Source organism: Peromyscus maniculatus, chromosome 14 (assembly GCF_049852395.1).
Source record: "Peromyscus maniculatus bairdii isolate BWxNUB_F1_BW_parent chromosome 14, HU_Pman_BW_mat_3.1, whole genome shotgun sequence".
In the NCBI taxonomy this organism is placed as follows: Eukaryota; Metazoa; Chordata; class Mammalia; order Rodentia; family Cricetidae; genus Peromyscus; species Peromyscus maniculatus.
The window spans coordinates 76,018,585-76,033,796 of record NC_134865.1 but is presented as its reverse complement, the minus strand read 5'-3'; the positions used below and the strand labels follow the sequence as shown (position 1 = coordinate 76,033,796).

Sequence of the window (15,212 nt, the reverse complement as noted above, 5' to 3'; positions counted from 1 at the left end):
TATTTACTACTCCCAGATATTTAGGAGTATATCTGAGACTAGAGGCCACATACCTGCTGGCTGCCTTCCCAGTGAGCTTAAGGTAGGCCACCAAAGCAATGCCCTGACAACTGTGACAGCTTGCAAGTAATAGGTAGTGGCAGTAGTGGTGTTGTGATGCCGACAGAGGGAAGCATCAGGCAGGGATTGGGCATTTAGACCTTATGGTATAGGGACTGGAAGAATGCACAGAAACTAGAATTCAGTCCTGAAGCTCTCAGGGCTGCTTACAGGAAGAAGATCACAGTCGTGAAGGCATTTGAAGTAAGACTACTAGACCCTATTAAGCAAAAAAGCTATTACTTTAACATTTCAAAACTGTATCCATTCATCTGCTCAGAGCCCTTTGACTGGATTTCTTGCCTGGTGTTAAGGTGTGTTCAGGATGCTCTTCCAGACAGACCCCGACCAGGCTCTTGCTTGCCATTCTTGACACAAGCCTCATGTTCACTGCACAGCCTGTGTCCTTGCTCAAGCTGGCCCTCACTGTGATCTTCCTCATTGCCACCTGCTGCTTCTCTCTGTCTTGAATTTTGCCTCACCTCAGGTCCTTAGTTGTATCTTTGCCATTCCACTGAGCATTTTTTCTGACTTGCAATGTTTTCCCTCTCGGGGCCTCCTATTGCCCTCTTCCTCTTGGGATGCTCTTGTCTAGCATGGAAAAGGAAACCAGCATTTATGTACATTGGCTCCATTATAGACAGCTGGTAAGTGCTTTGGCATATGGTGGTCCCAGGCAGAGCTGTGTACCAGTCCGTACAGCTTGCAAGGACTGCTTCTCTGTCCCTTTGCCTGCTTTCTACCAGACTTTCTAGCCAGTGCTGATTGTATAGTACTTGAGTTATATGAAAAGGGCTCCTGGAGTATTCCAGTACGTTTTTAGAAACTGGAAATGAGATTGATGGTACTAGATTCTAGTCTTCAAGTGAAAACTAGACAGAAATGTCGTGTTTTAAGTACATTGGGGATGCGGTAGAGCCATTAGGAAAAGCAAGGACTGGAGGAAGGATAATAAAGCTGCCTCCATGACATACTGAACAACAAAAGTTCTTTAGCGCCTTTACTCCAGTGTCTTGACATGCTACCCACAACAAAAGATCAGTGTTCTAGAATGTTAGGACTGGAGTTGTATTGGTGCTTAGATTCCAGAGATATAAAATTAGAACATGATATCCTCCCCTTACTCAATAAGAATGTCATGACATCTTGAGTTACAGCATCTTGACATATTCTGTTCCCAGCTCCACTTACCATCTTGCATTTTATATTATTAATCTGTGCTTTTTTGTTTGTTTGTTTGTTTGTTTGTTTGTTGTTGTTGTTGTTTTGTTTTTCGAGACAAGGTTTCTCTGTGTAGCTTTGCGCCTTTCCTGGAACTCACTTGGTAGCCCAGGCTGGCCTCGAACTCACAGAGATCCGCCTGCCTCGGCTTCTCGAGTGCTGGGATTAAAGGCGTGCGCCACCACCGCCCGGCTTAATCTATGCTTTTAAACTTAGAAATTGAACTCTTTTTTTTTTTTTGACTCGTTTATAAGGAAAGGAATTTGTATACATTAGGTTTTTGTGACTCCATTTTGTATTAAATATTTATTTGATGACACCAAAGGCTATCCAATACTTGGAAATTTTGAGTTGTTGCTATAAATAGGTAGTAAAACTGTGTAGTCCTTATATTTTGTGATCATTTGTGCAATACAAAGAACATTGGCATAAAATGTAATGGCATGTGTGTCTTCCAGCCATGGCCATTTATGGGTAAGTGTTTGTGCCTTTTTTTTTTTTTTTTTTTTTTTTTTTGCCAAAGGTCAGCAACTGTAACCTGTATCGCCTTGGCAAGAAGAAGGGGCTGCCCAGCCGTATGGTAGTGTCGATATTTGATCCTCCCGTGAATTGGCTTCCTCCTGGTTATGTGGTAAATCAAGATAAAAGTAACGCAGATAAATGGGAAAAGAATGAAATGGTAAGTGCTCAGTAAGGAGCTTTTTCCTTTTTTGTTGTTTTCTTTCTGCTGTGTGTTTACAGTGTGGTAGATATTTCATGTGTTGGTAAGCTGTCTGTGACTTTAGAAATAGTTGATTTTAGTGGAGTGCAATTTCTGTTACCTTCTTTTCCAAAGGCATAAAATTTTGTTATGTTTCCACTTAACAATAAATCAGAACCGTCTCAGATCCCCTTTACTCTCATGTTACAGTGTCTCCTTAGCTATTTGTTGAAGTGACCTGTGATCTCCAGGCTGTGTCTGGAAGAATTCACTTTGGCACAGACTAGCTTGCACAGTGCAGGGCTAGCTTGGGACTGTTTCCTCTTGCAAACTGGACAACAGATCACCGTATGGGAAGGTTGTAGTAGACTGTAAATAATAGAAGTCTTGCCAGAGACTTAAGGTTCTTCTCTTTAGCAGCCACAGCTTCCTTTTCTTGTCCCAAAGGCCACCAGGGGGCAGCTGGGAGGACTGTGTGCCCTGGGCGTGTGGCTGGGAGAGAGCTGTCTTAGACTGCTTTCACGTTACTTACTGTGCTGGCCAGCTTTATTTGGTATTGATGGTAACTGGGCTCCTGTTACTTTGTTTTTACTGGAGGCTGTAATGATCACACCATTTCTTGTAGAGGTTTCTAAATAGCCTCTTCATACCTTGTTTCTGACCTGTCTATCCCAATAAGTCCTGAGCAGCTGTTAGTGGCATGGTCTGGGAGGCTGTTCTGATACGGGCCTGTGTGCTGAGTGTATTTGTGCTCAAGTAGGGTTTGACTAATCACAGGAATGCAGCTTAGTTGGAAAAGCATTATGAGAATATTTTAATTCAAGTTAGGTCTGAGGATGACATTTGTTACTAATTTAGAATAAACACACACACCTTAGTAGAAAATGTATTGATTTTGAATCTTAGAAAAAGTACTTCATTTCTGAAAGAAATCAGCAGGCCTCCTTTTCTGTCCATGTATTTGATCCTTCAGGTAACAGGGACATATCAGGGCTTTCCTGAATTGCATGCTACAACACGGACCTCTGGGGCCTCACCTTTTCTGCAGACTCAGCACTTTGGTTCTTAGCATACGCTAACATCTTGCTCAGGCTGGCATACTGGGAAGTCACAGAATGTTTTTTGGCTTATGTCCTTCCGGTTCTTTTTCTGCCCTGGGTCACACCTCCATCTCTGAATCCCTCTTTGAAGAGAGAGTGAGGGCAGCTCAGGTAGACTGTACTGTCAGAGATACATACCCTTCAGAGGCTTCTTGTGCTTTGAAGAGTATTTTTGAAGTGTAACCCCTCCTTGTGAGGATGAAGAGTGCACAGTGCCAGAGGCACAAAAGACAGCCCACCATGTTACAGAAACACAATGATTATAGAGAAACTTTGCAATGGAAAAGCTCAAGCTGAATGCTTTAAATCTGGCCCATTTTGTCTTAAGATCCAAATAGTAAAGCCAGTGTGATGGTGCATGCTTTTTCCCATCACTTGGGATGTGGAGGCAGGTGGATCTCTGAGTTTGAGGCCAGCTGGTCTACACAGTGAGTTCCAGGCCACTCAAGGCTACATAGTGAGATCCTGTCTCAAACAAAACAAACAAAAATAAAAAATAGTCAGAGCCTCTCATGTTATCTTGGAAAAGTAGAAAGGTTCTGACCGAGTTTCCTGAGATTTGCCACTTGCTGAATGTTTTACGTGCATGTGTGTGTATGCATTTAGTGGATGCTGGTACCTGTAGAAGCCAGAAAGAGGATATTGGACCATCTGAACTGGAGTTACAGATGATTGTAAACTGCCATTGAATTGAACCCAGGTACTCTGGAAGAGTAGCCAGTGTTCTTAGTCTCTGAGCCATCCCTTCAGCCCCTTTGAGAGTTGTTGCTGGTCTTGATTTTTCAAAAGGATTTTTGGTATGTTTTTTAAAGCAGTGGACTGCATGTGATTACAGGGCTAGACTCACTGTTATTTTTTTTTTTTCAGGCAAATACAGAGTTTCTATCTCTTTTGAGTCTGGTTTAAAATGAAATATATGCCTCTTTTAAAAGCCCTTGGGCAATAGTTTGAAAGTGTTTTGTCAGAGTACTCTAGAAAGTTGTCCCAATCAAAGTTGAAGCTTACTGTCCTGTGTTTGCCCCCAAGTAAAGTGGTGGTGGCCTACGTGAGTTTGTGTTTACGGTATAGCAGAAATTGGGCATCTTTTTAGCATTGCCAAAAGGTTACATCACTGCTGAATCGTAGCCTGTTATTAAGGTTGTCATTCACAAAGAAGCTTTTGCCAAAGAAATTGGAATTAGCAAAGGTTTTTTTTGACAGAAATGGGATTGTTATGTTTCATGTTAGTCTAAATTTTCTTTTCTTTTGTCAGTCTGTTGTTATGATCTGTTGGCCTGAGTACCACAGCTCAGAATAGAGGGTGAAAAAATAATTTCACAAATTCATCTCGTTTTAGTGGTCACAGTCATTTTTCTAAGCAAAGCAGTTTAGATTTATATTGTAGCAAATGTTTTTTGATTTGAAGTGGAAGTAGAGAGAGAAACTATTATAAAACCATCCTGTAGTTTTTAATGGTAAAGGTTTTTTTTTTAAAAAAAATAATTTTGTCTGTTTTTATATTATGCTCATAGTTGAAAACATAATGTTCTTTCTACATCTGGAATTTCATTTTGTTGGTTTCAAAGTTAGGCTACCATATTTTGAAACTCTGTCAGCTAAATGGAAGGCCTCTCTGATCGGCACACAAGGGCTTGTCCTTGCAGGGTCAGGCCACTCAGTTGACGTTTTGCATGGTGGACATCAATTTTAACTTTATCCATGTTCAGAATTCTTCACTTACAGATTTATACTGGATAAAGGTCATTTTGTAACTTAGAAAATGAACATTCAAAGAGCATGTTTGACTTTGTTTATATGATTAAATAACTTATTTTATGTTAATTGAAAACAAATGGCCATGATTTTTTAAAGTTGCCTTTTAGTATTTGTGGTTGTCATTTGAAATTATCCATAACCCTTGCTTTTATTGAGTTTCAAACCCTTTTAAAAACAGCAGCTCTGTCTCTCCTCCTTTCCCGTTCCCCGTTTCAGACAAAAGACTGCTTGCTGGCTAACGGCAAACTAGGTGAGCACTGTGAGGAGGAGGAGGAGGAGCTGACGTGGAGGGCTCCCAAGGAGGAGGCTGAGGATGAAGACGAATTCCTGGAGTATGATCAGGAGCACATCCAGTTTATAGACAGCATGTTAATGGGGTCAGGAGCCTTTGTGAAGAAAATTTCTCTTTCTCCTTTTTCAACCTCTGATTCTGCTTATGAATGGAAAATGCCCAAAAAGTCCTCGTTAGGCAGTATGCCGTTTTCCTCAGACCTTGAGGATTTTGACTACAGCTCTTGGGATGCAATGTGCTATCTGGATCCTAGCAAAGCCGTGGAAGAGGATGACTTTGTGGTAGGTTTCTGGAATCCGTCAGAGGAAAACTGTGGCGTTGACACAGGGAAGCAGTCCATTTCCTACGACTTGCACACGGAGCAATGCATCGCCGACAAAAGCATAGCGGATTGCGTGGAGGCCCTGCTGGGCTGCTACTTAACCAGCTGCGGGGAGAGGGCTGCTCAGCTTTTCCTCTGCTCGCTGGGGCTGAAGGTGCTCCCAGTCATCAAAAGGACCAGCCGGGAAAAGGCCCTGGACCCTGCTCGGGAGAGCTTGGGCAGCCAACAAAAGAGCCTTTTAGGGAGCTGTGCTGCCACTGCAACTGGCCCACGCTCCTCTGCGGGGAAAGACTTGGAGTACGGCTACCTGAAGATCCCACCCAGGTGTATGTTTGACCATCCAGATGCAGAGAAAACCCTGAACCACCTGATATCCGGGTTTGAAAATTTTGAGAAGAAAATCAACTACAGATTCAAGAATAAGGCTTACCTTCTGCAGGCTTTTACACATGCCTCCTACCACTACAACACTATCACTGGTAAGGAGCCCGATGAGGAGACTTTGTGTAGTGCATTGCTCCGGCCGTGCACAAATCAATCCAGGCATGCAGCCTTAGCGTCAGTGTGCATGGCAGGGGGAGGAGGTCACAGAAACAGAACTCTTTATGCTCCCCGTCACTGAGGAGTAGGAATGCTAGGGGACGGTGACAGTTGGGTGTGGCTTTTATATCCTCTCACACATGGTGTCTCCCATGCTGCATGATTAGAAACCAAAGGCCAGGGGTTTTGCTCTTTCCCATCTTTTCCTACCTACATACCTTTCTTGGGCTTAGTCATTGCTGCTCTAGCTTCTTGATTTACTCATATAGTCAGGATGTATTTCCACGTCTCTTTGTTGTTCCTAGACAAAAGGCACCTCTCTTCTTGTCTGTTGAAATCTAAAGAGGAGAAGATTAAACAGAACTATTATACTGTAGGAAGGGCTTGTTACTTCCTATTGTGCTGTGGCTATCTCTTTCTTTCTTTAGTAGTCTTCTAATAACTAAGACAGTAAGTCCCCAGAACCAGTTAGCTTCAGCTTGTGCACCCACATAAAATTATTTTGCTTTCTATGTAAGAATATCAAACATATCAAAGGAAAATAAAAGGCTTATAGTTTGGATAGTAAAAGCTGTGTAGGGTAAGGCCATTTACAAAATATAAACCTGAAAGTGATGTCCTGAACTAAAGCCTGCTTTTTGGGGTGGAGTGGAAATTGCACGGGTTCCCTACATTGCTGGAAATTGTGAGGCCTGGATTCCAGCACAGCTTGGCTCTTTTGGCCCCTTCACCAAATGGGTACTCTAAAACAGGTCAGTCTGTCCCAGCCTCACTTTCTCAGCTCAGTGATTTCTTTTAATGGCTCTGAAGAAATTAGGGCGCTAGTCAGGACTAGTAGCTTTTTTCATTCTGACAAGCACCCCTTTTTGTCTGGGGATTTCGCTCTAGCACAACTCTTCTTCCTTAGTCCCTTGGGTTATGTCAGGTTCAGTGTGTGGAGTTAGAGCTGAAGAGTACTGTTTGCCCTGCTGTTATCTCATGTACCATATGACCGTAGTGTTAAGGAATTACACCACCTAGCACACATTGCAGAGTGTGAGTGACACACTGCCTTGATGGGAATGCACAGAAGATGTGTGTGCCAGCTGTGGCTTTACTGAGATGCCACCATGTGATAGAGACTCGGGAGTGTTGCCCAGTGCCTGTCTAGCTAATAGAGTGCCCAGGGAAAGTGGTGCTGTGACTTTGATTATATCTGGGAAGTGGCTTTATCCCTCCAAAACAAGCATATTATTTGGGCACTTGAAGATTATATGACCCAATTTATATATAAGAAATAAGCTTTCAGTTGCCATTAAAACTTAACTTCCAGGAGCATTAGCAAGTATGTGTCCAATAGTTTCATTGAGGAAGGTAAATGAAAATGTTTCTCAGTAGAAGTCTCGAAAGGAGCCTGGGACTGCAACTTTTCCATCTGCTCCCACGCAGACAGAGTATGCAGAAAGTGCATGTGCTCATGCAGGCTCACCGTTGCACTTTGGATCTCTGCGCAGATTGTTACCAGCGCTTAGAATTCCTGGGAGATGCGATTTTGGACTACCTCATAACCAAGCACCTTTATGAAGACCCACGGCAGCATTCCCCAGGGGTCCTGACTGACCTGCGTTCTGCCCTGGTCAACAACACCATCTTTGCATCATTGGCTGTGAAGTATGACTACCACAAGTACTTTAAAGCCGTCTCTCCCGAGCTCTTCCATGTCATTGATGACTTTGTGCAGTTTCAGCTTGAGAAGAACGAGATGCAAGGGATGGACTCTGAGGTTAGTGCTGTTTAAACTGTGAACTCAGTGCTGAGGGAAGCAGCCAACTGTGAATTTGGGCAGTTTGAGCTCTGACTCACGGCTGTCCAGAGGGATAGTTACAGGTCAGGGCCAGGGTGCCCACATGCTACATGATCTCCAAGCAGAACTGAGAATGACTTGCCTCACTCAGGTAGGCCTTTGAGAATTGGCTGCCCACTCCATGGACCGAGTGGCCATTCAGGCGAGGAGCCTGGGTTTTCAGTTACTTCAGTGAGGCTCCTGCAGCAGGCATAGAAAGTTGTAGAAGTGCGCCTTCTCCCATGCCCCAGAGTGGCCTTCGCTTCTCTGACATCACAGGATGATCTGTCTGTTCCTGTCTTTTCTAAATGGGTCAGAAATATGTGGTAACATCTCAGTTAAGCCTCACAAATGTACACTTGCATTGTTGGAAATGGGAACTCCTGTTTGTAAGCTTTGGACAATGGGAGGCATCTGCTGCTCTTCAGTGCTGCCTGGCTCAAATATGTGCATGCTGCACTGCTCTGCTCCGTGGGCAGGCGGGGATACTGCTCAGCTGTATCCCTGTCCCCTCTGCACCCAGTGGCCACGGAGCTTCCGTCCTAGTCAAGGGCTTTACTGTCAGCTCGCTGTTCTGACTTTCATTTTGACGGCCTCATTTGCAATTGCCCTAAACTGTTGAAGGGTAGTGAGTTTCTGAGCTTTCTGTGGGACCGGAGAGAGTCTGGGGTTGAAGCTCTAGCAACCACGACAGGGCTAATGCTCCCCACTTTGCCTCTGTTAGCAGTCCCTGCCAGAGCTCAGGCAGCAGCGAGCACATTTCTAACTCCTAGGTGAATTCTTTACCAATACTTAAGCTCTAAGTTTGTGGACTGTACTAAAATTCAAGTTCTCTTTTGATGCCAGTGAGGCATATTGGCTCTGTTAGTTTTTCTTCATTCCTTTACTGCCCTTTGTCTGTATCAACATGTATAGAAGCAGCAACGCTTGCTGTACATATCACCATCTGGCTTTTCTCACTGAGCTGTTTTTTCTTAAGGAAGTCTCTAGCTTTCTGGACCTTAGCTTCCTTAGCTGTAAAGAGAAAGAATTAAACCTGTCAGGCTTGAGATTGTCTTTATATCCCAGAGCCATGGGATATGAGTAATGAGCATCTTATAAAAGCCAGTATTTGAATATATTGAATAATTTGTGTACAAATTAAAACTTTCCCTTTTTCTTCTCTTCCACAATAATTTGTGCTTTGTTGCTGTTCTTAGAAGATACAAGTAAACAAAACAAAAAAAATTGAAGTTGTCTGGTTATGTGGTCTTTCAGTTGACTGCCGTGCAGCTCTGAGGACCAGCTGGCATCGTGACTTGTGCTGATCCCACACTCACCTTGAGACGGCTCGTTTCTTTAAATGACCCTTCTAAAGGGATAGTTAAGCAGGCCTTAGTTAAGACATTCGTGAATATGAGTGTGGTGCATAGGATTATAGATGCACTTAGTTATTGCTAGAGTAGGATCGCGGCATTGAAGACTTGTGGCCTCTGCATAGGGAAGGTTTGAGTCCTCGTCTGCTGTATCAGCTCTGCTGTATCAGCTCTGCTGTCATAGTGTACGCACGTTCAGTGATAGGGAGCCTGGAGAGAAAGGGCTTCAGAAAGGATGTCTTTGCCCCAAGCGGCAGTCTCCACCCTCACCCCGGCACCGTTGCTCTTGCTGGATGCTGAGAGAAGGATGCTCTCATAAGGGCAGTTCTTTGGTGACAGGTGATTTGAAAACATTTAACTTCTAGTTCTGTGTTAAACCTAAATTCTGTTGTAATTTAGAAGTATTTTTTCCTTTGCTGGGCATCAGTTACTTGTCTCTTTTCTTTTTTGTTTTTGATGAGGTGGTTTGAGGATACTCACTGCCATGAAGCAGGCATGCCATGGGTCCTAGATACTCTTGTTCAATGTCAAAAGTCAACTGAGAAAAACCAGTCTATGGACAGCCTTTCAAAGTGCCTTTTTTCTGACAAGTCACTTCTCTTCAATAGCTTAGGAGATCCGAGGAGGATGAAGAGAAAGAAGAGGATATCGAAGTCCCCAAGGCCATGGGGGACATCTTTGAGTCTCTGGCTGGTGCCATTTATATGGACAGTGGGATGTCTCTGGAGGTGGTCTGGCAGGTGTACTACCCGATGATGCGGCCACTAATAGGTACAGTGCTGGCTCATTCCCCTGGGCATAGTCTGTAAGAACACTATTTAAAATGCTTCAGGGCTTTGGTCACATAGAATCTTTTATTTTGATTATAGAAAAGTTTTCTGCAAATGTGCCGCGTTCTCCAGTGAGAGAATTGCTTGAGATGGAACCAGAAACCGCCAAGTTTAGGTAAGTACGGAATGTGCCTGAAAAACTACTATAACTAAAGACAAAAGAGTTCTCAAAAAACCGTAACTACTGACTCCCAGAGCATCTGCACGGACGTGCTATGACCCAGTTTCCATTTTTGGTCTGATTGACTGCTCTTTCCCTTTTTTGTTTTTATAAAGCAAAGCTGAATGAAGGAGGAAAGAGCTGCCTGTGTTGACAGTGTGCGATAAGCCTGGTGCACGGTCAGCTCATAAGAGGGACGCTCAGCCCAGGAGGGCTAGAGGTGCTGACTGACAATAATAACAAATACCTCTGACTTCTAATTCAAACTGTCTGGTTTTTGCAGCCCAGCGGAGAGAACTTACGATGGGAAGGTCAGAGTCACCGTGGAAGTGGTGGGAAAGGGGAAATTTAAAGGTGTCGGCCGGAGCTACAGGATCGCAAAGTCGGCTGCAGCAAGAAGAGCCCTCCGCAGCCTCAAAGCTAACCAGCCTCAGGTTCCTAACAGCTGAAGCCTCCAGATGCGCAGGCAGCAAGATGGTGAACCAGGATCGCAGAGACTCTTCAGAGGATGATTCAGAGTTGACACAGAGCAGAATAATTGAAGGCAGAAGTTAAAGTTTGATAATGAGATAGATAACAGAATAAAACTTTTAATATGTGTATAAACTTTTTGGAACTAATTGTAGTTTTAGTTTTTTGCGCAAACACAATCTTGTCTTCTTTCCCCACTTCTGCTCTGTTTAAATCACAAGAGTGCTTTAATGCCGGCATTTAGCAAGTTTTTGAAATCATTCTGACGGGTTCTTTTGTTGTTGTTTTGGATTTTGCATTAATTTCTGTCGACTTTGCTTGGTGTTAAGAGGCCATGGAGCTTAACCCTCTAGCAGTCCTAGACCTGGGTAGAGTCCTGGCCTTGCGTCCCTCCACACTAGTGCCTGTCCTGCAGCAGGTGTCGAGCCCAGCCCAGCAGTGTGAGCAGTTTGGGACCACCAGTGTGGTCGGGCAGAGCAGACTCCCGGGAGCTGTTGCACTATGGTAAGGGACAGTTTGGAGTCAGTGTTGGCTGTTGATGAGTCAAGGCCAGGTTTTCTGATGCCACATTGTGCTGCGTAGAGAGGGTTCTTGCCTTAAAGTAGAGACTTGATGGTTTTCTTCCTTTCTGGTCTTTTGGGAACAGATTCTTTTGCTCTTTCCTTTATCTTATTATGCATCAGATGAGACGGAGTGGCGCAGCTCACTCGAGGACTTGCAGCAGAACTGTTGCAGGTAGGATTTCCGTCACACGTGTACAGACACTGAAGACAGTCTGAAAGCCAGAGTGAGTAAGTAGTCCGGGTTTTTAAAACTCCATCATAGGCAGGATATGTGACTAGGTGCCCAGTTCTCCTCAGACCTTCCTGCCAGGTCGTCCAGTGGTGGAAATGCGTGCCTAGTGGGCTGTTGCTCTAACAAAAGGACCCTGAGGTGCAGTGTGCCTAGAGGTGCTGCAGGTTTGTAGTGGAGCTGAGGTTCATTTAGAGGAGCAGAGCAGGACGTCTCCTTCTGCTCCTGTCCACGTCCCGACCGCCCACCATGTTGCCTGCATTCCCAAAGCTATGCCATTTATGCTTGGGTTGCAAGTCACTCGCTTAGATAAACTGGGTCATTAGTTCCATCTCAGAATCAAAGGAACTCGAGTTTTTTAGGCATTGCTGAAGCTTCTTGATTAGGCTGTACGCACTCTTCACTCACACACCTCAGTTTCCCTCCTTTGCGTGCGTTTTCCCAGTTGGTGCTATGTTTATGTATCATGCTTGAAGTTTAATTTTTTGCACTGTGACTATAATACCTCTTAATTTACATTTTTAAATGCTATATGGGTTGGTCATACCCTCCCACCGACATACAGTGGAGGTTTGCTGCAATTCGCCCTATTATGCTTGAAGTCTCAGCAAGCTGAGCCAGGGTGGCTCTGACTTCCCACACATCCTTCTGAGGCTGATGCTTCATGTAATGCTGCACTTAGGGTTAAATTACATTTGTTTTGCTGTGCACCGTCCACCCGAAAGAGACGTGTGTGTGTGTGTGTGTGTGTGTGTGTGTGTGTGTGTGTGTGTACAGAAGTTGTTGGCCCCACTTTCTAAGGAACCTCAAGTGAAGAGGATAGTGAATTTTTCCAGGATCATTTGTTGGCACTGATTTTAAATTGGGATCTAAATTATTAAGTGAGTTTTTGAGGAAATTAATTTGGGTGACTTGTTTTAAATATTTAATTCTGATTTGAGATTGTAGTTGTCTGTTTGACTTAAAACACCCCCTCTCCCCATGCACACACACACAAACCTTAATGCAAGACATCACAGCAAGTTCACACCAGGTGATCTTTTGAATGTTGTAGCTGGAACTTGTACAGTCAGACAGTTGGGGTGGGATTTGGGGAGGTGGAGTTTGTTGTCTTATCACAGTGTCCCGGTGATTTCTAAACTACCTGATTCTCTGCATTGTGACTCATGCATTTACCCGTGTTGTGAGATGCTCTTTCATCCTGGCACCAAAATTAGATTGTTTCACAGTTCCGATTCCTGGTGGGAGAAAAATGCCTCAATATATTTTGTAACCATAAGGAGAGTATTTTTTGTTAATATTAAAACGTTCAGAGTTGGATATGATTAGATCATCCATTCTCAGGGCTCAGATATCCTGCCATTATTCAGAATGTTTTATCAACAGCAAACTTGGGCTGTTCCACTTTTTGTCTTGTTGGATGAAAGTACCTGATAATTTGACTCACAGTTTGAAGCATTCTGTGATTCACCCAGAGACCAAGTTGAAAGAACAAAAAGTATGAGTTAGACAGATGGTCAGGAATGCTTCGGGCTGGTGGAGTTTCCCCAGTGTCCCCTCGCTTGACGACTGTGGGCCGCCTCTGCCAGTGCAGCAGAATGGGGAGAAGATGGTCAGCGCCCGTAAAGACTGGCGAGGTCCACTGGAGGAAGCAGCTGCATGGGTCCTCCTGCAGCTGCATGGGAGCTCGCCGGCGTGCTGCAGCATTGGGATGTCCTTTGTGGCCCGCTTTGCAGTCCCAGCCCTGCTGTCTGCGTGCTCTGTCCTCTGTTCTGTCCACGCTGCACCTGCAAGGGCGGGGCTTGGTATGCTCCAGCTGGTTTAATCCAGAGGAGGAGACACGGTTGGGCCTCCTGCAGTTCTGATTTCCAAATTTGATAAGATACTGTGATGCCTGCAGCGTGTCACACACTTGCACAACTTAAACTTATTATTTTGTCTGTGGCATTTTTTTCTATTTGTAAAGTGAAAGCATGGCAGAAATTTGTTGACTGAACACTTAATTATGCTTTTAAAGTGTTTTGGTTACATTTCTTGTTTTCGTTTGTATTATGTGAAATGATTAAATTTAGAATGGCCTCTATCTAACACTCCTATAATTATCCTTTAAAATACAGATGTTTTTATTTTCTTGACAGTAATCCGCCCTTAGAAAGATGCAGATGTGTTGTGTAATTAGCAGGGACTTAGGCTGCCTTGTTCTGCTGTTCAGTTCCTGTGTGCAGTCACTCACCAGCAGCCACTGGGCAGGGCTGCAGAGCACCAAGAACAGTCAAAAACCCAGAACCACCCATTTGCTTGTAGGGCCTGTTGATTTCCAACTGTCCCTTGCTCAGTGAGGGCATCTACTCCTTCTGCACAAACTGACGCTAGCAAACGGGGGCCTTGCACCTTTACTTCACAGACCTGAGCTGAGCCTGCATTCTTGTCCTTAGCTGATTGCATGTCTGCAGGGCCATTCAGGTTTTGTGTGTCGCCTCTGTGCTTGATTTAACAACATCCAAGAACCTCTAGTTGCCACCTGCTGATTACTTTTCTGGAATTTAATTATTTCTCAATAAATTTTGTATTTTATATTGTACATGAGACATTTTAAAGATATGTTTAAGACCAAGGATAGTTAAAATGATTGTAAAAGTTGTGTGTCTGGCATGGAGACCGTGTGCTGTCCACTAGCAGGGAAAATGATCACCTCAAACTAATTTGCGTATATTATTTTAATCACTATTTCTTTTTCTTGTTCGTTTTTCTTTGAACAACCACAGACAGTTTCAATGTTACAGATGCCCCAGAATTCACCTCGGCTGCTGGTTCTGTAGCAGAAGTGCAGAGGTGAATGGGAAGAACACGTCTGCCTTTGCTGTAAATAAAGGGAAATGACTAAGGTGAAGTCAGACTGACAGTCGCCGCTGACGATAAACCATGGCCATCACATGCTGCAGCATTTTAAAGAGACATAGTTCGTGCACATGGCTGTCACTACAGACCTGCGGTCAGCACCTTACGGATCACACTTACCTTAGTTGGGGTTTTTTTGTTGTTTTGTTTTTATTTTTCTTTTTAATAATTGTAGCCAATAAAGTTATGGTCTGTTCACTTTGTGTCTTTTTATTTTTTATTTTTTGTTTTAATGTTACTTAATGCAATATGAACAGGTAAGCTGTGGTAGCAGTAGTGGTCTTGGAAGGTTTTCATCCCATGGGGAAGCTCGTGAGTTATATATATTTTAATAAGATTGTGTTCAAGTTCTGCTTCATGTTCTAAGAAATGGCACAGTTGTCTTTTTTTTTTTTTTTTTTGGTTTTTTCGAGACAGGGTTTCTCTGCGTAGCTTTGCGCCTTTCCTGGAACTCACTTGGTAGCCCAGGCTGGCCTCGAACTCGCAGAGATCCGCCTGCCTCTGCCTCCCGAGTGCTGGGATTAAAGGCGTGAGCCACCACCGCCCGGCTTCACAGTTGTCTTTTTTAAGACCTGTATGATAGCGGTGTGCTTTGCTGAAGTCCCACCATGCTGGTTGATGTGTTCCAACTCCTGGATTGTCTATGACATATTTGACATGTTCCTTATTGAATTTGGTTATTTTGAAACAAAGTGGATAGAATGTTCACTTCCAAATCCTGAGAACACATTTCCAGCACTGTTAGTTAAGTGAAAATTTTACTAGTTTAAGCTTTTAACATTTCCGAAAGTTGGTAACATGAGGGAAGATCACCAGGCTGGGAGGAGATGATAAGTGGGTAAGATGTAGTTTCCT

General features: G+C 43.8%; 1 protein-coding gene across 8 annotated transcripts in view; it reads left to right on the top strand.

Annotated features, from left to right (window-relative positions):
- The window catches only part of Dicer1 (dicer 1, ribonuclease III), a 68,628-nt gene extending 54,073 nt beyond the window's left edge, over positions 1 to 14,555 (top strand). For 7 of the 8 annotated variants that reach the window (XM_006997027.3, XM_076551311.1, XM_076551315.1 and 4 more), the window contains 6 exons: positions 1,844 to 1,999; positions 5,092 to 5,968; positions 7,523 to 7,791; positions 9,815 to 9,977; positions 10,076 to 10,151; positions 10,480 to 14,555. In XM_006997027.3, the coding sequence (XP_006997089.1) occupies positions 1,844 to 1,999; positions 5,092 to 5,968; positions 7,523 to 7,791; positions 9,815 to 9,977; positions 10,076 to 10,151; positions 10,480 to 10,645 (1,707 nt within the window). In that variant the 3' untranslated portion in view covers positions 10,646 to 14,555. Of the gene's footprint in view, positions 1 to 1,843; positions 2,000 to 5,091; positions 5,969 to 7,457; positions 7,792 to 9,814; positions 9,978 to 10,075; positions 10,152 to 10,479 lie in introns of all 8 variants that reach the window. The other variant, XR_013044476.1, reaches the window with a different exon arrangement.
- Positions 14,556 to 15,212: the final 657 nt, after the last annotated feature.